The sequence below is a fragment of the Pseudonaja textilis genome, chromosome 3 (genome assembly GCF_049901715.1).
Source record: "Pseudonaja textilis isolate UNSWEBS1 chromosome 3, rPseTex1.2, whole genome shotgun sequence".
Classification (NCBI taxonomy): Eukaryota; Metazoa; Chordata; class Lepidosauria; order Squamata; family Elapidae; genus Pseudonaja; species Pseudonaja textilis.
This window is the reverse complement of record NC_141992.1, coordinates 15747001-15772493: the sequence shown is the minus strand read 5'-3', so window position 1 is coordinate 15772493 and position 25493 is coordinate 15747001. Positions and strand designations below refer to the sequence as shown.

The 25493-nt window shown below is 41.4% G+C and overlaps 1 protein-coding gene across 2 annotated transcripts in view; it reads right to left on the bottom strand.

Moving 5' to 3' along the window:
* PMEPA1 (prostate transmembrane protein, androgen induced 1) overlaps positions 1 to 22147 on the bottom strand; it is a 74881-nt gene extending 52734 nt beyond the window's left edge. Inside the window, exon 1 of one of the 2 annotated variants that reach the window (XM_026697450.2) lies at positions 21568 to 22147. In XM_026697450.2, coding sequence (XP_026553235.1) covers positions 21568 to 21670 — 103 coding nt within the window. In that variant the 5' untranslated portion in view covers positions 21671 to 22147. The remainder of the gene's footprint in view (positions 1 to 21567) is intronic. The other variant, XM_026697451.2, reaches the window with a different exon arrangement.
* Between the last annotated feature and the right edge of the window lie 3346 nt (positions 22148 to 25493).

Genomic DNA, 25493 nt, shown 5'->3' with positions numbered 1-25493 from the left:
TGCCTGGTTTCCTTAATTGCTTCAGTGTGGTTTGTGTTGTTTTTTCTATTTATAATTTATAGGTATTTTTAGTTTGAACTAGGCATTTCTTCCTTTTAGCAACTGTTTGTGGGGGAGTTTTTTGTCTCCAGTCAATGATATTTGGACCTTTGAAGCCAAGTTGAAGATATTAAAGGGACTTCACCTGTTTTTGTGCCTGTGTTGTTTTTGTATCCCACCCTGGGTCATCACAAAGTGTCTCTCACGGTAAATTGCTTTTCCAATCTGGCACCCTCCAGAGGCACGAAGATTATGAACCCCTTCAGTCAATCTAGCTACAAATTTTGCAAGCAGTAATCCCAGCATGGCAGGTGAGTGACAAAAATTTACAGGTAGTCCTCGACCTACGGCTACAATTGAGCCCAAAATTTCTATGGTTAAGCGAGACATTTGTTAAGTGAGCTTTGCCTCATTCTGTGACCCTTTTGCCTCAGTTGTTAGGTGAATCACTGCAGTTGGTAGTAACCTAATTAAGTTGCAAAAGGCAATCACATAACCCTGGGACACAGCAACAGGCGATAATAAAATATGAACCAGTTGTCAAGCATCTGAATTTTGATAAGGGGGATCTTCACTGTGAAAAAAGGTCATAAGTCCCTTTTTTTCAGTGCCACTGTAATTTTGAACAGTCACTAAATGAACTGTTGTAAGTCGAGGACTACCTGTATTATAAACCATGCTAGAATGGTGGGGGTGTTGATCCTAGGAGGAAAAAGTCCCATTTGTTAATAAACAAAGAAGTTCACACTATGTATACTGAGAGTATTTGCACCAAGACAAATTCCTTGTGTGTCCAATCACACTTGGCCAATAAAGAATTCTATTCTATTCTATTCTATTCTATTCTATTCTATTCTATTCTATTCTATTCTATTCTATTCTATTCTAGACATCCAGTACCTTTCCAAGCAGTTTAAAAGAACTGAGTCCATCAATATATATAATCTTTCATCATAAAATCCAAAATTGAAAATTGCATCTCCTGGCAGGGTTATAAATATCCAAATGTTCATAAACCTCAGCATGTGTCTGCAAATATTAGCAGTATATCACCTAAGAAATGTCCTTGCTATAAGTTGGTATTAAGGTCTCCCACACTATTGAGCAGTGCTGTTTTGACAAGCGTTTTTGCCTTCTGACATGCGAATTGTACTTTCTGTCTTGTGAGACACCACTGATTTGTTTTTCACTATCTTAGGACTATCTTTGGAATTAGTCAAGGGAAAATTCTTTCTCTTCACATAAAAAAAGATAAATCCCAGAATTAAGTATCAAATAAACTAAGAGGTAGGTTCTCTCCCAAATGATAGGTGCTGGGTACAGACAGAGCCACAAAGTATTGGGTTAATAATCAGGGGTGGGCTTCAAAATTTTTAGCAAAGGGTTCCCTGCCCGGTTGGCTGGGTGGGCGTGGCCATGGTGGGTGTGACCTAGTCAATCTCCTGCACCACCCTGGAAGCGAAAACAGGCTGCAGGGGGTGGGGGGTGTCTTAGCTGAGCCATCCCATGACCCATTTCCCACCTAGTAGGCCTCTCAGCATGACTGTGGGAATGAAAATGGGCCACAGGGGGCTTCCCAGGCTCCAGAGGCCCTCTGGAGGCTGGAACTGGGCCCATTTCCGGCCTCCTGGAACTTCCAGGGGGCCTGTTTTGCCCTCCCTGGGCTCCAGAGATTCTCTGGAGGCCAGAAATGGGCCCATTTCCGGCCTTCTAGAGCCTTTTTTGCCCTCCCCGACCCTCCATTTTTAATGTAGGAAATATAAATAAATATAAGCCACATAAACAAAAGCCCTGTTGAGGTTCTCCATAAGTTTTAAAAGGAGGACAGAGTCCTGAGAGAAAAAGGTTGAAGAAAAAAGCAGAAAAACACTATTCTGGATAAAGCAAGATTTGCCCACCCCATGATACAAAATATGCAACTTGTAGAAACAAACTGCATCAGAGAGAAAGCCTCCAGAAATGGACCACTTTGAACAATACAATATAAAAATACAACCGCTTTGTTTCTTGGACAAATGGTGCATGGGTGTTCAGTGAATGACAACCCTGGCCTCCAGAAATGTTGATTTTTTTTTAATTTCCTCTCTTGGAAAAATTGCCATCTTCAAGTCAGCCTAGTTTGCATCAACAATTTGAGGACAAAGTTTAAATAAGATTTCAGCATACAGAGCTCTCTTGGAGGTCACAGCACCTGAACTTTCCACTAGTCACCATGTTAACATTAGCCTGCACTCATCTGATAAACCTTTATTTAAATTCAACATCTCAGACCATTTATCACAGGCAAGGAAAGAAAATTGAAAAACAGATCGCTGAGATCAATGCCAACAAGTGTATTACCATTCCTTGCCCTTGGTAACCTGTTCCTCAAAGGAGAAACAATTTGTTTAAACTTTGCAATGGCAACAGTTACTCACACAGATTCAGTTGCAAACTGAATTAAGGACAAAGATGGGTACCTCACCATCTCTTTATCCTAATTCTATGTGTGTTAAGAGCACAGGTTCATGGTGGAAGATAATTATGTTATTTGTGTTTCTCAACCTTGGCAATTTTAAGATGAGTAGACTACAATTCCCAGAATCCACCAGCCTCCAACTATCTTACAATTGCTAAAGCTGAAAAACACTGATCTGTAAGTACATTAATAGAAATACAACATGAACTTTGAAATATCTGTATGATGGTCAATCTGCTGCTGAACTCTTAGGAAATGAAAATGAGACAATTGTGATGGAACTTGGTGGGGAGTAAGGAAAAAAGTCTAAACACTGCCCATTTGTTAAACTTTTTGACTATGAGGTTTACAGATGAAAGCAACAATTAAAAGCCTGTTTTAAAATGTGAAGCCTTTTGAACAAGTCAAGAAAGAATTCAAAACTCAATCACCCCACTCCACAGAGATCTAGGACAGCTTCAGGGGAGGCCCAAATACAGTATAAACCCCCATGAGACAAAGTAGGTGAAACTCAAGTCATGAAAAACCACCAGAACACAAAAGAGGTTAGATGTGATATCAGTATTTTATTTAAAACAGATTTAGATTGTTATCAAAAAAAATAATACAAAATGAAAAATATGTAACATTTTTGTAGTGGGATACTTCACTGGCCTTGAAACAGGTTTGGAAAATAATTAAAGGAAATTAAGAAAATAAACATGCTCCTTTCCTAACCAAACAGTAGTGTCTCTTTGGGAGAAGAATGACTAATTAGAAAAAAGTGCAAAAATGTTTGTATTAGACCAAACCTAGGAAATGAAGAAAGAATATACAGGATTATAGGTACAAAAACTGAAGCCACAACTGAATTACTGATATAAACTAATAGATCTGTCCAAATTAAAAGACTAAAGCTGGTTTAAAGTTAATGTCAAAAGTATATCTCCATTTGGGGGAGGGGGAACATTTGTATGGACTGTATGCCTGTAGTAACTCCTAAATGGTGGCTGCAGACATTTTTAAGTTTGAATAATTAAACAGCCACTTAATTAATTTCCAGCTATTTTTACTGTGTTTTGCTGATTGGTAATTGAGTAACCCTTGCTTTCCACATGTTTTGTTGAAAGCATATCCCAATGGGTTTTACTACGAAGTTGACTTCTACAGAATCTGCAGCAGCCCGAGATATCCAAGATCTAATTGTTTACCTCAGGTTAGATTACTTCTTTATTTGGTTAAAAAACAAATCTGGTGGCACGGAGTATCCATGTGTTAACTAAAAAGTTAAGCAGATGTGGCCTTGTTAACACAGCTGCATGGCAGACTGCCTAAGGATTCCATGGAAATTGCTTTGGAGAGAGGAAAAAAATCCCTTTAATTTTACACTTATAGTCTACTTAATTGCAATGCTTGATTTATTTTTGTATGCACGTATCCTCCTGTCTCTCTTCACTGGAATATTATAAGTGGAAATCAGACTGCACTCTCTCAAGCAACACTTTTTTCTCCAGACAACCCTACAAGGCAAGAAATTATGAGCCATGATCCTCTTTGGGCTTGTGAGCCACTGAGAGGGTTTGCAATTTTTTAAAAAGGGAATATTAACCAGGAGTGAGTTTTCATAATGCCCAGACAGATGAAGCAGAATGAGAAACTCAGAACCAGTTCTGGGATAGGGATGGGCAATTCATTTTCCCAAGGGATCATATGAGAAACTGGAGCTGTTCTGGAGGGCCAGACCAATAAAACCAGGAAGGTGCAAGTTTTTTGGGGAATATTAGAAGTTGGGGCGTTCACTTGACTCAAATGATTTACCATTTTATTTATTCTAAAACAGGAAGACTTATTTTCCCATAACTGTTGCAAACTGGATCAGAAAGTGTTTCATTATAAACACTATAAGGTATCCTGATCTCTAAGCTGTAAAAAGCCCTAAATCTTGATAAAATAATATGGCATTTTCGCTGGACATCGATGTTCTTCAGATGATATTTTAACGGAAAACTAAGAAAAAGTATCTGGCTGCCCAAGTGAAATATACTAATACAGGTAGTCCTCAACTTATGACCACAATTGAGCCCAAAATTCATGTTCTTAAGTGAGAAATTTGTTAAGGGAGTTTTGCCACATTTTACGATTTTCCTTGCCACATTTGTTAAGTAAATCACTGCAGTTATTAAGTGAATAACATGGTCTGACTTCCTCATTGCCTTTGTTTGTCTGAAGGTTGCAAAAGGAGATTACATGACCCGAGACACTGCAAGTATCATAAATACATATCAGCTGCCATGTATCCAAAATTTGATTGTGTGACCATAGGGATCTGCAATGGTCATAAGTGTGAAAAATGGGCATAAGTCATTTTTTTCATGCTGTTGTAATTTTGAATAGTCATTAAATGAGTCAAGGACTACTTGTATTTTGTTGAGTAACGTGCCTGGGTCAAAATAAGGCACAGCATATTAAAGAAACTCATTATGACAACCTTCGTAAGTGAGAAAAATGATCATAAATCACTTTTTTCAGTGCCATCGTGACTTTGAACAGTCACTTAAGCAGTTGTAAGTCAAGGACTACCTGTACAGCCACGAAAGTCTCAACAAAAAATGGAAGAAGTTATTATTCTGTTATTTCTTCACAGAAACCTTTTGTTGTGAAGAAATTAAATTTCAGCACCAAATATTGATTACTGGGACATAAATGAGAGTGAAATTAAAATTTAGTATTTTATGGTGTATTTTAACCTAATCTTAAGTTTCATATGGATTTTTCAGAGATGCAATATGTCTATGGAGATGCTCAGTCATCCAGGTCATGGTTTATCCCAAAGGTGCTTTTCAAAGATGCAATAGTTTGCAGACTTCCTCTTCACTTTTTTTGAAGTTAAGCAACCATCTTAAAACCCAATATAGAAAAATATGTTTGAAGCATATTTCAGTGAAACTCAAATACACACACACACACACACACACACACACACACCTCAAAGAGATCAATTTTCACTCCTTCCCCCCCAAAAGCCTTTCTTTTCAGTCCTAAGTGAACAATAATGGCAATAATTTAATCAAAAGAACAAAATTATCTCTCGCGCGCTCTCTTTCAGAAATATTCAAATATGAATTTTGTTTATAGACTATGCATTTTGTAGGAGACTTCAGTAAAAATTCCTAGACAGATAGTCAGGAAAAATGTAGACATCCTGACCTGCCTAAAGCAATAATGACACAAACAAAGCAAATATGCTTTGCAAAGCAGAGCAACCTCCTCTACTGCCTTCCTGCATCCTTCTGTCCTTTTTATCATAAATAGGGTTTTCATAATAGTCTGTCTTTTAATGCAAGGGACCAGCCTGCATTTTTAGCATTGTTACAAAATGTATGCACACATTTGAAAGAGACGATCTCCATGAGGTGAACAGAAAGGAAGTGTTATGGTCATGCCTTTTGAAGACCAAGATGTTGGGGACATTATGGAACTAATGCTTCTACATTATAAATTGCCCAGAGAGTGCTGCAAAGCACTAGGGGGAAGTATATAATGCTATGGCTATCATAATGACTATACATTTTGATTTCTATGCTTCCACTGTAGAAATTGGCAACATAATGTCTGTGAGTGACAAAGTCCCTCGACACTTAATCTGGGATTCACTTAGCTATTTAAAAGAGTCTTCTAATTCAAAATGGCTCTCTCTCTCTCTCTCTCTCTCTCTCTATCTCTCTCTCTATCTATCTATCTATCTATCTAATATATCTAATCTATCTGCTCTCTGTCCAGTGGTGGGATTCAAATTTTTTTACTACCAGTTCTGTAGGCATGGCTTGATGGGTGTGGCACGGGAAGGATACTGTAAAATCTCTAGTCAGAGGTGGTATTTGCCGGTTCTCTGAACTACTCAAAATTTACAATACTGGTTCTCCAGAACTGGTCAGAACCTTCTGAATACCACCTCTGTCTCTGTCTCTGTCTCTCTCTTGTCAGATATAATTATTTATAATAATTAGGCATCAGCTTCTAGTATCTTTTTCTACAAGATTGCTTCTGAGCCCATGTACATTTCCAAGACAATCTCCGAAAACGAAAGTGATCTACAACTGCAGCCCAGTTCTTCTGTTTTAGAAATGTACTGAACTGTTCAGAAAAAGAAAGGAGAAGAAAAAAAAATAAGTTGGAGAAATACATAGCATCACAAAGAAATTGTGGGGAACAAATCCATCAGGTTTCTTTCTGCTAAATTGTTTGACTCGCCACAACTACTAGAGCAAGCCATGCTGTGGTAGCATTCATGTCATGCTTTTGCAAATTCCAAGGGAGCTCTCCAACCCAAAACAACCACTTCTCCAGTCATTGGCTTTAGACAGCAATCGGGAACTAAGATGGTGGCAAGAAAAAAACCTACTTCCCCATTTTTTTTTTCAGCACAACCCTCCATCACTTTCAGTATAAATTTGCAGCCTTATAGAAGTGCCAGAAATCTATTTCTAGACATTCTTCAACAGAGGAAGTGCTTTATTTTAAATCAGTTTCATTTCACCCAGTTCAAGTCTCTGTTGTTTAATAAGAGGAAATAAATAGCCACATTCAGAGTGCAAGGAGAAGGCTAATCTATGCACAGATCCTCACAGCTAAGTCTCTTCTCATGCCTACAGTTTATGGTGGCTATGGACACAGCATGTTCAGGATGTTTGGGTGAGATGTATGATGGGCTGCATCAGTCTTTGGGTTCCAACATAGATATGCACATTACTGCTTGGAAAACGACAGATCTTTACACACAAATGACTCCTAACAGCCAACAAGTATTTCCGAATTGGAACAGAAAACTCTTTTTCAATCAGTCAACATCACCATGAGCATGCCAAAATTAAAAGGTTCAGCTACCTTACATCAAAGAGAGTTAGACTACTTTAAGACAGATTAAAGATTAATGGACAGAAAAGCATTAAGCAACGCCCAGAAAGCTGTGTTTGTATAACGGTGAGCATTACCCAACTGGTTTATTCACCATGATAAATGGCAACAGTTCCATCACCCTTCATACACCCACCTCTTCCCATCACCAAAAATAGATTTGAAAAGTTTCTGCAGATGAGCCTGACCCTGTCTGTTTGTGCACTTATCCATTTATGATTCATTCTTGGCTAGTAGTAGCTCTGCAGAATGACTGAAAGATAACTAGTTGACAAACAGACCAGTGGATGACTCGTGCTTTCCATAAAGCTATACCTTTGGCCTTCTATAGATACCAATTGCAAAGCTGACAGGGGAGGGGGAAATGAAGAGAACGAAGAAATTACTCATGCCCTTTGCATAACGCTAAGTAAAGTTGATTCATGAGCTGCAAATTTATTACTAGAAATCCTTTGTATGTTGGGTCAGGAAGCAGTAGAGCAAAACCTGAAATTTGGAAGATATAAGCAGCTGAGGGGTACAGTACAGCATTTTAGTCATCTTCTTTTGAAGGAAAAGAAAAAAAAATAAAGAAATCACCCAGGGGCAAGTAACTAAAATGATTAAAAAAGCTGAATTAAAAATTGGAGTAAACCAAAACAAAAACTAAACAAAACTTAAAGGATGAAGAGCAACTAAGATTTGGCTAGAGTTTTATAAATCTTGCATAGGGTACAGGAACTAGAAAAGGGACACAGAGCGAGTCATGAAATTGATCTGGTTGACTGAAGGTAAAGTAAAAAAAAAAAAACAGAATTAACCTTTGCATTACAAAATCCATTGTGATAGGATATGGTGGATGGGGAAAAACAGATTAATGGAGGAGAGAACTACCAATGGTTATCGGTTATAATGGCTGTATAAACTTCACAGGTTTTTGAGCAACAGCAAAAACAAAAAAAAAAGAGGGTAGTGGGGAAGATTTAGGGTCACGTTTAGGTGGCTGCTCTGAGGAATAAGATGCTTAAGCAGGACTTCGACTCCTCTTTCATTGTAAGAATATTGTCAGTTCGCACCACACTTGCTGACTACAGCTTAAAATACCAACCAGTATATATTAATTGGCCTTCAGATTCAGTGTAACAGATAGAACCCTTAATAAATTAGTTCAATGCAGTAGGGATGTGTCACCTTTCTTACAAATACTGCCCACTAAAGTATCCATTTCATAGAGTTCTTGGGCTACTGCAACCTGAAATTAAACAAAAGAAATTTCTGGATGTTAACCGTCACCAAATCCTTTGTCATAGACTTATTTTCTCAGGCCCCATAGCTGCAGTCATCGTGGAGAAATCATGTCATGTAAGTAACCAAGTTTAATAATGACGATGCTTAAAAGAAAATGCAGAGTCAATCCATTCTAAGTGCATGCTAAGTCAATGATTCGTTATCCAATAAGGAAAGATCCTGTATGCAACGCCACAGTATGACCTAAGGCAATTTGTCACACAAAGCAAATTAATAATATAACCTTCGCTGGACAGTCTGCTTTTGCTTTCACTGATCAGTGCAATTTATGAGAAACTGAAACACTCTTTCAAAAAGGGGGGGGGTGCGGGAAACCAGGTAAACTTGTTTACATTTAAATGTTAACAGTATCTGGACCTAGAAGATCTGTTTTCTTGAAGAGCTAACTTATAAAACTTGTATCGTCATAATTTAACGTCTGGAAATAGAAGTAGTCCTTGTCTTATGACCGCAAATGAGCCAAAAATTTATGCAGCTAAGTGTTGTGGTTAGCCGGCAGCCAGTGCAGATGGCTGAGGAGAGCGAGGACTCAGATGAGGGGCCAGGACCATTAGGGAGTGGACTGCTGCCTTCAGATTGTGGGGGCTGGCAGCAGCGATGGGGAGGTTCCCGAGGAGCCTGGGCCAAGGGTGCATGCGCACAGGGCTGCTCTTAGGAAAGAACAGCTGCAGCAGCATGGGCGACTCGGGAGTAAGGCTGCAAGGTAATGGCCCCTCCTTCAAGAAGATAAAAGCCAGCTGTGAAACAAATGTACTTTGCAGAAGGCAAAGTTGTTTTGAAACTCCAGCATCGTGGACATTCCAGTATCCTGAGTTTGTATTTGAAGATTCTTGTATTGCAAATTATTTCTTGTCTGTTATCTTTTGGCAAGTCTCACACAGTTTGGCAAGGCTTGTGCTTATCACAGCTAATTATTTTGTAAAAGCATTACAAGGTTTCTGTTCCTGTTGGATTGTGTTTGATTTGTTGGAAAAGGACGTGGGTCAGAACACTAAGTGAAACATTTGTTAAGTTTAGCTTTGTCCCACTTTTCTTGTCATAGTTGTTAAATGAATTGCTACAGTTATTAAGTGAATCTGGATTCCCCATCGACTTTGCCTATCAGAAGGTCCTATAAAGGGTGATTGCCAGGAACACTGCAACTGTCATAAATATGAGTTATTTACCAAGCACCTGACTTTAGATTATGCAACAACAGAGATGATTCACCAGTCATAAGTGTGAAAAATGGTCACGTCACTTTTTTCAGTGCTGTTATGACTTCGAACAGTCACTAAATGAACTGTTGTAAGTCGAGAGCTACCTGTATTGGCAATTGTTAATCAGCACAGACAATAGAAGTCAAAGTTTTATACAGTCCCCAGCAGTAGTGATGAGTGCACTCTTAGAAGAGCTGAAGGATCAGATAGTGGCAGGTCATCATGGAGAAAAACCACCTACTGTATGTGGTCACTACCACTACCACTATGTAGTTACCTGAGCCATGGTGGCGCAGTGGTTAGAGTGCAGTACTGCAAGCAACTTCTGCTGACTGCCAGCTGACTGCAATTTGGCAGTTCAAATCTCACCAGGCTCAAGGTTGACTCAGCCTTCCATCCTTCCAAGGTGGGTCAAATGAGGATCCAAAATGTTGGGGGAAATATGCTGACTCTGTAAACCTCTTAGATAGGGCTCTGTAAAGTGGTATATAAGTCTAAATGCTATTGCTACTAAAGAGTCAACAATGACTTGATGGCATGTAATAGCAACAGCATTTAGACTTATATACCACTTCACAGTGCTTTACAGCCCTAAGTCAGCATATTGCCCTCAACAATCTGGATCCTCATTTAAACCAACCTCGGAAGGATGGAAGGCAGAGTCAACCTTGAGCCGGTCAGGAACTCCTGGCAGTAGGAATGTGGAATGAGCCTGCAATGCTGCATTCTAACCACTGTGACACCACAGGCTCTTAATCATCCTCCGTAATCATCCTTATCATCAACCTCAATGCTTAGGATCCTCAAAGCAGGTGTTTCAATATTTCTAAAACATAAAAATATTCTTTGTGAAGCATGCTAGAAATTTCAAGCACACTCATACAGCTTTAGCACTTTAAGTAATTATATCTGATTTACATAAATATAGGAGCCATTTTTGCTTTCTCTAGAAAAAAAAAAGCATAAATGAACATAGGAACCTCATTTCAGAGGTTCAAGATAAATTTATGCTTTTGATGTAAAGAAAAAAGGAACCCTGGATATTGCTTTAATACTCTTTTAAAGTTTGGCAATGAAAATATCCCAGTAGAGTTTAGAACAGGGATGTCAAACTTGATTTCATTGAGGGCCATATAAGGGTTGCATTTGACTTCGGGAGGGGGGGGCATGGTGTGGCCAGACTGGGCGTGGCCAGCATGATATAATTCATGTCAGGGGATGCCTGTGGTGGCCCAAGTGCTCTGCCAATGAAAACGGGCTCCCGAGCTCCATTTTTGACTGTGACGGCCTCCTGCGACCCTCTGCCAGTGAAGATGGAGCTTGGAGGGATGCCCCTGTGAGCTCCATTTTCACTGGCAGAGGCATCGTGGGCCAGTCCTTTGCTGTTTTCAGGGCACCCCACGGGCCATAGCTAAGCACCCCATGGGTCAGATCCAGCCCCCCGGGCCTTGAGTTTGACAACCCTGGTTTAGAAGGTGAAAGTAAGAAGTGAATAAAATCAGAGCTGAAAAGGCCCATTCAAGGCTCTTGACTCAAAGCTTCTACCCAATGGTCCAATGATCAATTCTTAACATCTTCAGAAAAAAGGATCAGCTCTGCTCTGCTCAAGGATTCTTACAATTCAGAAGATTCCTTAGTCTGCATAATGTCTATTTCAAACCTTAATGAGGTGATGATTTAAATGTTTTGAGGGATAGGCTTTTCCAAGGGCAGAAAGCCATCACAAAGAAGGCTTGATTGCAGGATCACTGTAATGACATTTCCTTGGTGTTGTGACCTTAAGTCTTCTCTTCTGATTTATTGGATGGGCATCTTTTGTGTAATTGTTGTTCGCTATGTCTGATGGAAAGATACCAGACAATCTATGCCTATTATCTGACCTTATGTAAGTCAGCTTCCTATATTCCATGCTGAAAACTGAGGGCATAAAAGTGTGATCATGATTTTTGGAAAGGAAAACCCAACATGAACAATGAACAGAGAACAAAGAGAGCCTCAGTAATGGGTTACTAAGTTGTGGGTTTTAGAGTCAATGCACTTCATTTCCTGAGTGGATTTGTGAAGGATTCAGGAAGACAAATGCTGCCTTGTTGGGTTAACCTTCTGAGATAATCCTATCAAAAATGCCATCTTGGTTGAGAATACAAACAACCATTTACTGAGCAATGGGTAATTAGCTATGCTTACAATACTGCAAGCAGCTGATTTTCCAGGGCAGTGAAGATTAGCAGACCTTGTTCCTACCATTTCTAAAATCCTAAAGGAAACCACTTTTTTGGGGGGTGGGGGTATTGCAATACTTTTTCAGTTGCTCTTGTGCTTGGCTTCATGATCAGTTCTGGAGATCAATTAACAATAGCGATTCAACCAGGGGTGGGATTCAAAAATTTTAACAACCGGTTCTGTGGGCATGGCTTAGGTGGTGGGCATGGCTTGGTGGTCATTTTATTGGCTGGGTGTGGCCAACTCAATATCACTCACATCGAGTCACGCATCTCCCCACCTGGCCTCTCATGACTGTGGGGATGCTGCAACAGTTGTAAATGTGAAAAATGTTCATAAATCACTTTTTTCAGTGCCATTGTAACTTTGAATGGTCCCTCCACACAAGCAAAGTACCAGCAAAGGAGGGGAAAAAAACTCCAGAGAAGTTCCTGAGATAGGAAGTCTAGTCCTGCCAAGAATGTAATAAGGGTTAATGGAGAGGCAGTTTCTGTAAGCAACACTAGAATGTTTCCTTCCTGCCTTCCTTACAGGATTAGGCCAGTAATTTCTTCTAACAACTGATTCTCTGAACTGCTTAGAATGTTAACAACCTGTTCTAGTGAATAGGTGCGAACTGGTAGAATCCCACCCCTGGATTCAACCCTGCTTATTTTGAGCTGGCTTTCAAACACAGCATGAAGTCAGTCCCTCCCAAATGAAGACTTAGTCCAAGACTAGTGGCTAATTTTCGCATTGAAAGAGTCAAACAGGTATAAAATATAAAGTGATAAATATCAGAATCAATCCACATCACAAGTTGAGCCCATTAAGGATCTATATTTGTATGCAAATTTGTGGCACAGGTTGGAATTCCTTCAATTCCTAAACACAGCTATTTTCAGTAACACTAAGTTATCTTTTGACTTCCACACTGTAAGTGTCTCTAACGGGATTCAGCATTGACCCAACTGTTATCTTCAGCAATTCCCCGTAGATTTCAGGAAAGTCTAAATTGCTGGCAACTCAATATCTTGACTTCATGTATATTTAGAAGCCCATTCAGGGAGTATCCCACTCAGGGAATATTTCTAATCTTATGCATATCAACAAAGGGATTTTTAATGTACATGTTCTTTCTAAAAAGCACTCAGGATCTGTTTATCTAGAGCAGTGGTGGCTAAACTTTTTGGGCTCCTGTGCCAAAAATTGCATGCACGCTTGCATGCCAGCACCCAGAAGGCAATGCACACGCCCCCTACGCATGCATGTGTGAGACCCCCACATGACGCATGTCTCTGTGCATGCATGTGCATCTCCTGCACACTCCCCCCCCCATGCATGCGTGCCAGATACCTGACAATCAGCTGTTGGGCATGCAGCATGCATGCATGTGCAGTGGGGCTCTTCCAGGTGACCTCTCACTTGCTGGCAGAAGTGGCTCTGCATGCCACTTCCAGCACGCATGCCATAAGTTCGCCATCATGGATCTAGACAGATCACTCAGATTCATAACCTCCTAACTGGCTATTTTCTGCTAATCAACATGAGGCAGAGAGTAGCAATGTACAAAGCCCTGCTTGAAGTTTTGAGGAAGAAATTAACAGGTTAATATAGAAATGCTGCCCATTTGGAAGCTTGAGTTGTTCCAGACAGATACCTGATGATTAAATAAGTTCCCTAGAGGAATATAAACATGATTCTATGTAGATTACTGCAGTTATAATAAGAAGTCATTGGATTGTGAAGACATGTCTTGAAACAAACTCAACATGGTACAAAAACAAACAGGGTTGGTGTCTGCTTTCTTTCCGCCCTGTGGAAAGGTTAGGAAGCTTTCATTCCAATTTCTCCCCTAGAGTATCGGAATCTTCCATCTAAGCTTTAAAAAGGAATCAGTCTGAACTATCCTTTATAGAGAATTCATCGACACATTGCACTTAGACACGTGTTCTTTGGGGTTTGGCCTTTGCTTTAAATTCTTGGTAGATGAATAGGCAGTTCCTTCTCCTATAGTAAAGAAGGCCAACTTGCATTCAGTTATGTCTTCAGCATAGATTGGCTTCATGGCCTTAGAGGAATATTTAATTGCTCATAGAATGGACCTACATGTGGTGCAGCTTTTCAAATGCTGGGATGAAGTTGAAAACTGAGTTACAAAGAACCAGCCCAAAAATATGAAAGAAAAACCAGAAGGAGTCATTTCGACAAAAGAGCTGGGCAGAAGAGGGCTTTAATATCTGTGAAGAGATATTATAATTTAGATTGGGAGAATCTCATGGATGATTGAGGAGAGCATCGGGAAGGCAGGATATGTGACTAAGAGAAAGAACAATTGCATGCTAAAGATAAACATTTGAAGAAGCAGATAAAGCTGTGGTATAATCACGACAGGGCAATACCAAGGTAACAAGGTGATGTCCTCATTTATGCAATTCAAAATGCATCCTTTGTTTACAACCTTTGGTCCCTTTTACATATCAGTTTAAATTAAAAAAAAAACAAATCATATTACAGATTAGTATAGTGTGGGAATAATGCTTTGAATCGTGTCAACATGAAAATCAAAACAAATTGAGATTGGGACTGTGGTTCGCTGACCAATGGAAGAGCAAATAAAATCTGGGAAGTTTAGGATTGTGAGATAAAAATAGCAGAAAGCTATCTGTATCCATAATCCTTGTAGCCATGATCTGGGGCAGTTGTGGCTTCTCATATTATTTGGATCCATTGCTTGGCAACCTTCGGCAGCAATAAGTAGTAAAATGAACTGTTTCTGCATAAGACTTTTAAGCAGAGCAGATGAAAATCTAGTAATTGCTTCCATACAACTAATTAACCAGCTACTACAGTTTCTTCATCCATCCACGGTTAAAGGAATTATAATTTAATGCAACACATGCATCTAACTTCTATGTTATGAATCTTCTAAAAGCAGAATCTTTCATTAACAGAATCTTAATTATTTGGCTGATACCTTCAAACCCATCAAAATGAACTGAACAGACCATAAAGGAAATATTCAGGAAAGCAAAGTAGTTAATGAATTAGATTTTTATACGAAGAGAATCTAAGAGCTATTTTTCAGGCACACGTACCTCTGCTGAAATATAACTTGATTTAACTGGGGGAAAAAAAACTCCCGTTTAAAGAAAGCTTGCACAAATAAATCCCTAGAGAAAAGGAATGGAGTCAGTACATAGAATTAATTATTCCTAGGAACCATCAGAAGCCTGGCGGATGGAAGAAAGACGTGGCCTTAATCTACCATTGTGAACTATTTGTTATTTCCAGACACTGCCAATAGCATGCACTCTCTTGACCTCATTTCACTTTGTCTGACTGATTAGGACCACATCAGAGATGTCTGGCTGCCTAGGAAAGCGTCACACAATGAACAGTTGTTACACTGGGTCAGAGTACTTGCCGGTCTGTACAGTAGTCAAGACTTTGAATTTGGGAAAGGGAAGAGGGGGTGGAAAAGAGACTCTGTTTAAGACTCATTCAAGAAGGCAAGAGGGAAGCTGGCTAATTCCTGTCTGCAGGTGCCAAAATGAAATGAAAGCTGCTCTGAACCCCACTCTTTGCAATTAACCCACATGTGGATTCAAGCACACACAGGAAGGTTAACCCCTGAAAAAGGAGATATTTATTAGAGTTTTGTGGAATCCTCTTTTTCCCTCTGGCTTCCAGGTTTAAAGTCAGGTTTTCAGAAAATCTGAAATAGATTTCTATTTCTTTCTGTATGTGCCCATGTCTATATTTGTGCCCCCTACCTGTCACTCTCTCTCTCTTCCCACACCTCTCCCTCTCTCTCAATGTATGTATGTCTGTATGTATGTATGTTGATGCTGATATGGCTCAACGATCCCTTAACATATATTGAGTTCATACAACAGATCAGGTGGTGAAAAGGATTGCATAGTTCATGCAACAACATGCTATGAGAGCCTTGCCATTATCATAGAATATTGTGTGAATCAGATTTGTCACCTTGCACCATAATTCAGGGACTGTATTTATCTGAACACAGCAACTGTGTTTTGCTCATTTGGGTTTAGTGTATTCTGTGAATGCAGTTATTAGATTGTAAAGTCTCCTTTCAACAGAGCTTGACTGCCTCAATATGTCCATCCATTTTCCTTGGCCAAAATATGGGGACTGTATGGAAGAACATGGCCATTGTCTTCTTCCAGGATGGAACTGTCTGGCAGTATCCCATCCAATGAATAGCCAGGTCTAACTCTGCTTAGCTTCATAGCTCAGATAAGGTCAGCCAATCCTGACACCTGCTGAAGCCATTAGATCATATTATTGAACAAATCATAAGTGGCTTTAAAGCGATCTTTCTGTCACTGTTAAAGGTAGAACAGTTATTTTAATAACCTTCGCAATTATTGATAGAATTATTGTGGAAGTACTTCTAAATTAATTAAGCCAGGAGAAAAATCAGTATAAAAAAATAAATCCAAACATCAAACAGAATGACGACAAGACTTAAAGCTCAATTGCATATTTTAAAAAGTGCCATATCTGCTTACTATTTCAGCCATAAAGGCTGACACACCAAGGTCAACATTTTAAGGGGGGGGTTATTTCAAATAATGCTTAACATTTCAAATAGGGGTCATCTTAAATTACAAGGCAGTGATTTAGTGCCGGGTGTCATGCCCCTGGTGGAGACTGACTCTGAGGGAGAGGAGGAACAGCCAAGAGGGAGTGGAAGTGTGGCTCCAGAGGTTGTGGAGGAGGCTGGGGAAGGGCAGAGGCCGGCTGAGCAGTCAGAGGAGGACCCAAGCCCATCCCCTATCCATCCTAGGGCACGCAGGGAGGAGAGGATCAGGGAAAAAACATGGTCTACTCAGGAGGAGAGGGCTATGATCCTCTCCATGGGTTGCAGGTGTGAGATCTGCATAAGAGTTTGGACCAGCGTGCTAGCAAATGCTGAAGACAAAGAGTGGTTTTTCCTGGATGAGATTTATCTTGGTTGGCGGTCTTCCAACAGACTGTACCTGGTTATCTTCTTGAAGTTTGTAATTAATTATCCTGGTCTGTCATGGAACTTTCTTCAGTGCGGTTTGTTTTTGGTTTGCTTCGTTATCTGCTCTTTGATTTTGAACTGTATTTCTTTCATTTGGAATGTTATTTTGAAAATTTGTTTAATCTCCAACTGTGAACAATTGAACAGTGAAACCAAGTTGAAGGCATTAAAGGACCTTATATTTTGGTTTTTGTTATATTTGTGGTACACTCTGGGTCATCACTCTGGGACTCAAAGCAAGCATAGGCATATCTGGTAAATCGGACTTCCGGTTAAATTTCTTTTGAGTTGCAGCCAATACTACTGAGAATAAACATGTAAAATCCAAAGCTTTTCATTATACTTAATACATGTACTACTGTATTGTGTTCTTGCCCAAAGTCAATCTTAAATGAACTGCCAACAGTTTTCCATATTAGTTGCCAACATTAAAAGAGGATCCTGTAAACCTAATTCAAGTTTCAAGCAAAAATTTGGACAAAGGACAAAAGGTTTCCAATAGGAAACTCCTGCTGTCTGTCATTAGAAGGTTTTGACCTTCAATGGAAGGTTGAAGGCAGGCTAATATTTTGCGATATGCTTATCCCCACCTTGCAGTGCCTATCAATTAAAAACTAAGTTCATTTCTCAGCTACAGAGGGAGAAGAACGCCATAAGATACGGCCACTTGTATTCAGCTTTGATATCTATGGTGCAACATTATGATGACAGTCATGTACATTCTAATTGCATATTATTTCTAAAATTGATATTTGGGTATTAATCTACTTACAGAGAGTGAAGCACTCCAGTGATATTCCTTAGATTAGAACCTATTTAAAATGGAGTAGTTCCACAGTGACTTTTATTGTAGCCTGGGCAGTGAAAAATATTTTCCTGCAGGCTTTCTAAATCTGATTCCTATCTTATGTCTTGGAGTACACAATTCACATCAACCTTCCTAGATGGGACGTTACAATAAGCGTTATAGTTCAACATATTTGAATGGCACTATGGGTAATTGTTTCAGGGAATTTTTTCATTTTGATGGGAAATTTTGGAAAATAAATTCCAGACATTTGAAATGGGGTTTGCTCTCAAAAGAAAAAAAGAAAAACCAACAACATGTGGAGTAGATTTTGCTATGACCTCAAATATAATGCACATAAACGCACATAAGCACAAGTGCACATATTCCTCACCTCTAATTAATAGATCTAGAAGTTGCCACAGATTCAGGCAAATGTATTTGTTCAAAAGCATTTTTAAAAGAAGACTATGTCAAAAGCAGCTTGTAAAAATGAATCCCTCTCCCACTTCACTCCTGCTCCGTCTTGACAGCTAAAGAACGCATGCATTTTATATGTATATTACATATTGAATGTTGTTCGTCTTAATGCTAACCTTGCAGGTCGAAATCCCCTGAGTATCACTTCATCAGGAGTGAGAAATGAAGTCTATTTGGAAGAGCAGACAACTAAATTAACGAGACTGCCTTGTGTCAGCCAAAACATCATTACAGCTGATTAGCTGAGAGGAAAGAACTGAAAATAAAGGTGATGAATTTGAAAGGAAAAGAAAAATATATAGACAAGCCCTGGAAAAAAAAAGGGAAGCAAACATTTGGTGATATAATACATAGCAGACAGAAGCTCCATACGTATTTTTATTAGCAAAGAAAATATTGTCGTGTGTTGGGAATATTTGGGTAGGTAAACAGTCAAGACCTGCAGCCAAAAAAAGGGACACTTTGTCGAGTAGCAGCAAAGGGGAGAAACATCCATTTTAATTGCTGCAACATTTAGAAGAATCACATTTTCCATGGACATTGATTTTTAATTAGCTGATTTTAAAGAAGAAATAATGGTACGCTAACATCTCTGACAGAGGGGAGAAGATGACACTGTTCCACAATAACTATGAGCCTGCTGTGTCTGGGAATCTGTGATGTAGTAGATACATCAAGGGCACTGGCAGGCTCATAAATAAGGTGGGTACGGCCATGTACTGCATGTATTTTTTGCATTGATTGAGTTTAAACAGCAGATCTTCTAACAGAAAAAAAAAGGAGAAGAAGAAGCAATCAGCCAAATTCATCACAACGATGCAGTATTTTAAATATTCCAGTTCAGGGCATTTCCCCCAATGCCTTCATGTGTTGGATAATTTTAAAAATGGCAGGGAATGGCAATTTTTGTCCATAATATTACAGGTTAGAAAGGAAGAATCAGAGAGCAGTTTTCTGCTTACCAAGCAAAGTCAGACATGCCAACTAAATAGGAAGTCTCACTGTAATCAACAGAGCTCAGGTCTAAGTTATGGATAGGAGGGAAAATCTTAAAAATTGAAACAGTTTCTCCATCACCAGAACAGCAAATGTTTAAAAAGCCCTTCTCTGATCCAATTCCCCCTGCACTCCCCCTTTTCTTTCTTTCTTTCTTGTTTTTGAACAGTAGCAAAAATCTATTATGACCGCAGAACAGAATAAAATGCAAATGAGGGCAGGAAAGAGAATTGATGCTATTCCTTTAAATATCAGGAACTCTGTGACAATATATTTGCTTAGCTATCTTTACAGGCACAGACACACCGGCGGGGGACTAACTTGTCTGACTTAGTCTTTCCACAGGCTAGACAGAGCTGTAATCTACTTCTCAGACAGAGTGATTACTATTTATAGTCACAAATTCTGGTTTGCCGGACATAACAGTTTGCATTCTCAACACATACGCCAGACTCCTTGGTGAGCTGCCTTAATGGCTAAACAATTATTCTGTCATGTCATGATGGGCTGGCTGTAAGTATCCGTCTCCACAACTCTGGAGCCAGAACTGTGACAGAGCCCAGCAAAGCTTCAAAAGTCCTGTTGGATCAGACCAAAACTCACCACCAGCCAGCTTAGTCCTCTGTTCCCAACACTGCTCACCTACAAACTCACAAGCCCTATTCTACCCTCGGTGCCTAAAGATATACTGCCTTTGGAGGCTTCAGCGTTCGCCTCCATAGAATTGTCACCTATCAATCTAAAACTTCAGGAACAAAAAAAATAATAATCAAGGGCTTCTCTTTCGATAAAGCAAAGCATGGAAGAATTGTAAAGGAAGAGCGGGAGGTCTATATAAATATCTGGGAAGGTTGAACGAGTTATTAATACAAAACGGTTTAGGACAGCTGGAAAGGAAGGGTGTGGAGGGGAAGGGAACTCCGGTCTGCAAAGTTCAGGAAGGGCAGCAGGTTTGCAGGAAGGCAATTTGGGGGGTGGGGGTGGGGGTGGTGGAGGTGGAACCAACCCAGAGGCAGCGACAATAAAACCCCAAAGACGGCGTCTCGTCCTGGGAGAAAAGACCTCGCCGGTTGGAACCTCCAATCCAGCGTATGCTTTAAATAGCCCGAACAGGCTGCTTTACCGTCTGGCTTGGGAACAAAGTTCCCGGGGCGATCAAAACTCCCCGGGGAGGATCGCGTCCCGTCGCCCCCCTCCCCCCCCCGTCTTCGGCTCCTTTCCCTCTCCTAAAGGGGAGAGCCCAGCCGCTCAGCCCAGCCAGCCAGCCCGGGAGAGCCTTTCCCGGCGCGTTCCCACGGTCCTTTGGGTCTCCGGAGCGCGAACGGAACGCGCCGATCCATGGAACGACTCCGCTCGCCTCTCTCTCCCCCCCCCTCTCTCTCCCTCCACCCCAGCCCCCCCCTCCGCCTTCCGTATCCCGCAACCCCGCCGGCGAAGCTGAAGGGCAACACACACAGACACAGACACAACCAAGCGGGGATGATTTGATTCGAGCTGAAATTCCCCCTCTTCCCGCGCGCTCCAAACCACCTCGGTTTTCCTGCTTTTGCTTGCAAGCGACGAGCGCTACCCCACTGCAGATACGGTACGCAACTATCTGCCGGGGAAGACGCTATCGAGAGAGAGAGAGAGAGAGGCAGAAAGAGAAAGAGAAAGAGAGGGAGGGAGAGAGAGAGGGAGAGGGAGAGAGAGGGGAGAGAGGGAGAGAATCAAGCGCCCCGGATTGCAAGAAACGCAACTTTTGCAGGGGAGGAAATGGAGGGAAGGGGAAGAGCGGGGAAGGTAGGAGAAAAGAGGAGTGGGTTGCAAAAGGGGAAAAAAAAGGCTGAAGGTTGTAAAAGAGGGGGAACGCAATGGAACCAAACCACCCAAGTCTCAGACTCTTTGATAGAAGGACAAAACTGTTCGGCCGGAAGGTTTCCTTGCGGGTTAAAAGCCGCAGGGTCGGAAACGTTCCCCCGCGCCCCCCCCTCCCCCCGGACGAAGCTGCAGAGGAGGGACGGCGGGGAAAGTCTGGATCGCATTTCCCCGGACGGAACCACGCAAGGCGATCGGGCAGGTCACTGTCTAGATCCAAATTCCTCCCCCTCCCCAAAATAGAGAGAGAGAGAGGGGGAGAGAGAGAGAGAGAGAGAACGGAAAGAACCACAAGGGTAATAAAAATAAATCGAAAAAAAGTACTTACTGATCTCCATACTCTGAAACAAAGACCGTTTGCAGTTACAAGTACAGGAGACATTAGGCTGGTTAGGTCCGCCGGTATTGTTGAGACCCATCAAGTTATACATTTAAAAAAATCAGCCGGAGAAACAAAAGGAGCGGCGAGACCTCAAAAGGTCTCCGGGAAGCCCGACATAAAGACGGGAGCGCTGGCAGGAGGAGGAGGAGGGGGGGGGAGAACGGCTGAGAGACGGCTGAGGAAGCCGAGGCAAATATAACTGACTTTAAAAGAGAGTGAGTGAGTAAGTGAGTAGAGAGAGAGAGAGAGAGAAACCTTTGCGGAGGAAGGAGGGAGGGGGGAAAAAACCCTCAACATTAAAAAAAAAAAGAGCACCCTCCTCAGTTTCCCGGGGCGGGGGCGGGTGAGGGGGGACAAGGAGAGATGTGTGGGTCTCTAGCTTCGGATCAGAATCTGGTCAGAGACGGCTGGAGCTCTGCGAGGTGCGGCTCGGCCCCCATTTCCCCCTCCAGACCGAGAAGTTCGCGCACGGAGCGGACCAGACTTGCGACTTTGTTTCTCTCTCTCTCTCTCTCTCTCTCTCTCTTTCTTTCTCTCTCTCCTTCTCCCCTCTCTAGCACTCTCGCCTTACCCAGGCAAGATGTGAGTTCCTCCCTCCCTCCCTCCTCCTCCGCCCCCGCCCCCCCCCCTCTCCGTCCTCTGCTCCTCATTCAAGTCCAAGGAGATTCAGTTTCAGATGGCAGAGAGAGAGAGAGAGAGAGAGAGCGAGAAAGAGGAGACTGAAGCAGACAGACGGGGTGACGTCAACGCTAGACTGGAACTGCCCTTTCGAGAGGGAGGGGGGAGGGAAGGAATCTATTGGGGAAGGCGCGGTAGACGGGGAGGCGGAGTGGGGGGGGGGGGAGAAGGCTCGGGAAGGACCGGGCCCCGCTGCCCAATCGCAGGCGGGAAGAGCCTGTTGGCCCCTCCCACCGCTCGGGTTGTCGGATCTGCCTCTTAAAGACAAAGGTGCTCGGAGTCTGGCAAAAAAAAATAACAACCCACACACACAACCCACCACCCGGAGGGAAGGGGGTGGGGGAGAGAAGCATCCTTGCGAGAGGTGGGGAGCGGGGGAATGGAGGGAGAGGAAGACCCTGCGAGGCTCCCGAAGGACCGAGAGAAGGAGATGTCTTGGTGGGAGGTGATGGGCATCAATCTGCTTTTCTTTATGTATGAAAGCAAAGGAACCCCCCCCCTCTCTTTCTCTCTTTCTCCCTCCCTTCGGTCAATAAAATGTGCCTAAATCGCCCAGGTCCTCGAGTTACGAAGAATAAGTGAGGTCCAACCGGCTTTCGTCAGGACCGAACTTGGTAAGTGAAAGGGTGTTGTTAGAAAAGGAGGGAGAGAAGGAAAGAGAAGCAGCCTCCGTTACTCCCCTGTAACCAAATCAGGAGGGCATCGGTTAAAAGATTAAAATCTTGACTGGGGAGATTATGAGAACTGAAGCCCCAATCACCTAGAAGCCATTATTAGATTGGGGAGATTTTATTACTATCCCGATCCTTCTCATTACTAAAGCCTCGTTTACCCCACCCCCCATGAAAGGGGGTCTTTTAACCTAATGAGAAGTCTTTACACCCACCCCTCCAGATTTGCAAAGAGAACCCTGCTGTTCCATCCTATTAATTTTTGTTTATTTGAATTTGTTGGCCACTCAACTCCTATGGACTGCCCAGTTAGAAGGTGAAGAATTCATCCTAATCTAAGATTAAGTTTCATCATAATCTAGGATTTGGGGAAGGATATCTGATGAAGATTCCACACTTTGCTTTGCCAGATCTCAGCTCCAACCATTCAGGCATCCGATAGATAGCAGCAAAGGGATAGAGAAATGAATAATTCTTTGCTGTCATTTAGAAGTCAGTCAGTCAGTCTGTCTGTCTATCTGTCTATCTGTCTAATTACTATAGCCACCCACCTCTATCAATGACTCTGGGCACCTTACAATTTTGAAGATATATTGGTTGTAGTGTATTAAACTTACATGAGATTTGTCTTATTTTGATACAGGGAGCTTTGAAAATCCAGCCAATTGTGGTTAATTCAACAAAAATGTGTCTAAGTAAATCATGGTTTGGTTTAAACTTAGTCCACCTTCATAGCAGCAGGCTGTCAAACTGGACTTTAAAAACTATAATTTGAGAGTGAACAAAAGGTTGAAATAATTAGGCAAAAATATACCCAGTTTCCAGGTGCTACATGACAATATTTTTGTGCTGTGACATTTAACACAATTATTGCCTGCAAGAGTTACACCATGGTTACTGAATGCTAGCCAAATATATAAAACAGATACTTCGTGAAATGCCCTATCGTCTCATAAAATGTTTAATTCAAAAAGTATTCATGTAAACATTTATTTATACTTTGGATCACATCGTGCATTAGGATGTTGTAAGCCTGTACTTATTTTATTGCAGTGTCTTATTGCCAAAATGCAAATACAGTTTAGCCAATCATGTGCCAACTGTACAGGTAGAACTAGAGCTAGCTGAAGCTATTAAACTATTAATAGTTTCATGAATTGGTGTTATCAATTAATATTAATAACATCAGCTCATATGATTTTTAACATTCCAAAAGCTGCTTCTAAGTAAAAAGGCTAATAAATTTGTGAAGCTCTTTCTTGATGAAAACAATATTATATGGCAATACGGTTATTTTGGATTTTTTTTTAATTGAATCATTTTCTAAGGAAGAAGGCCAAATTAGTTCTATGGCATTAAGGCAAATGAATTATCTTTCAAGGAAGTGAAAATAAAACTGGCCAAGTATTTTGTCTCCTTTGTGTATAGCTACTAGAACTGTGTTGGAAAATGAATTCTAGGAGTCAGGAAAAATAGAGTGATCCCTAACATTTGCTGCATCATATCATGTGGATTTTTGCACCTCCAGATTCTACCTTAGGCACATCCATTCTGGAGTCCTAGTCAATATACTGGAAAAAGTACAGTATATTGCAGAAGCCCAAGTACAACCCTAATTATTGAAGGGGTGGTGGTGGTGGAGGAATAAAGCAACTCATTTACAAAGAAAGACTAGAGTGACTTTTTAAATTTGGATCAAAGACAGTTAATATAGCTGAGGTGTATAAAAGCATGAACAGAACAAATGATCAGTAAAAAAATGACGATTTATTTTCCTCCTATGTAGTAGAACATAAAAGCATCCACTAAAACTGAAAAAATTCAGAACTTAAAAAAGAAAGGATATCTTTACATGACACATAAACAATCCGTTGTCATTTAGTGGTCTGCCTGCCTGCCTGCCTGCCTGCCTGCCTGCCTGCCTGCCTGCCTGCCTGCCTGCCTGCCTGCCTGCCTGTCTGCCTGCCTATCTATCTATCTATCTATCTATCTATCTATCTATCTATCTATCTATCTATCTATCTATCTATCTATCTATCTATCTATCTATCGCAGTCAACAGTCACTTCGGCCAGTGAGAAAGCCTGCCAATTTGCCTCATGGCCTGCCATTTCACACACTCCCACGGTCACAGGCGGCAAACCTGCTTGTGCCCTGCAGGTAGCTGGGCTAGAATACCCTGATAGCTGATAGAAGCTCCCCAAAGGCAGAGTCCCCAGCCGCTTCAGGGCATGGCATGGCTGCCCGTGTCCCCTCCCCTTTAGGCAGTCTCTTTTGGGCGATGGAAGCTCCCCAAGTGCAGTCAACAGTCACTTTGATCGGCTGGTAGAAACGGCCTTGCAGTGAGGGGAGTGTGTGTGTGCGCTCGCCCCCAGACCGCTTCTACCGGCCGATCGAAGTGGCTGGTGACTGCACTTGGGGAGCTTCCATCGCCCGAAAGAGACTGCCTAAAGGTTGAGGGGACATGGGCAGCCTTGCCATGCCCTGAAGTGGCTGGGGACTCTGTGTTCAAAGGAGCTTTCG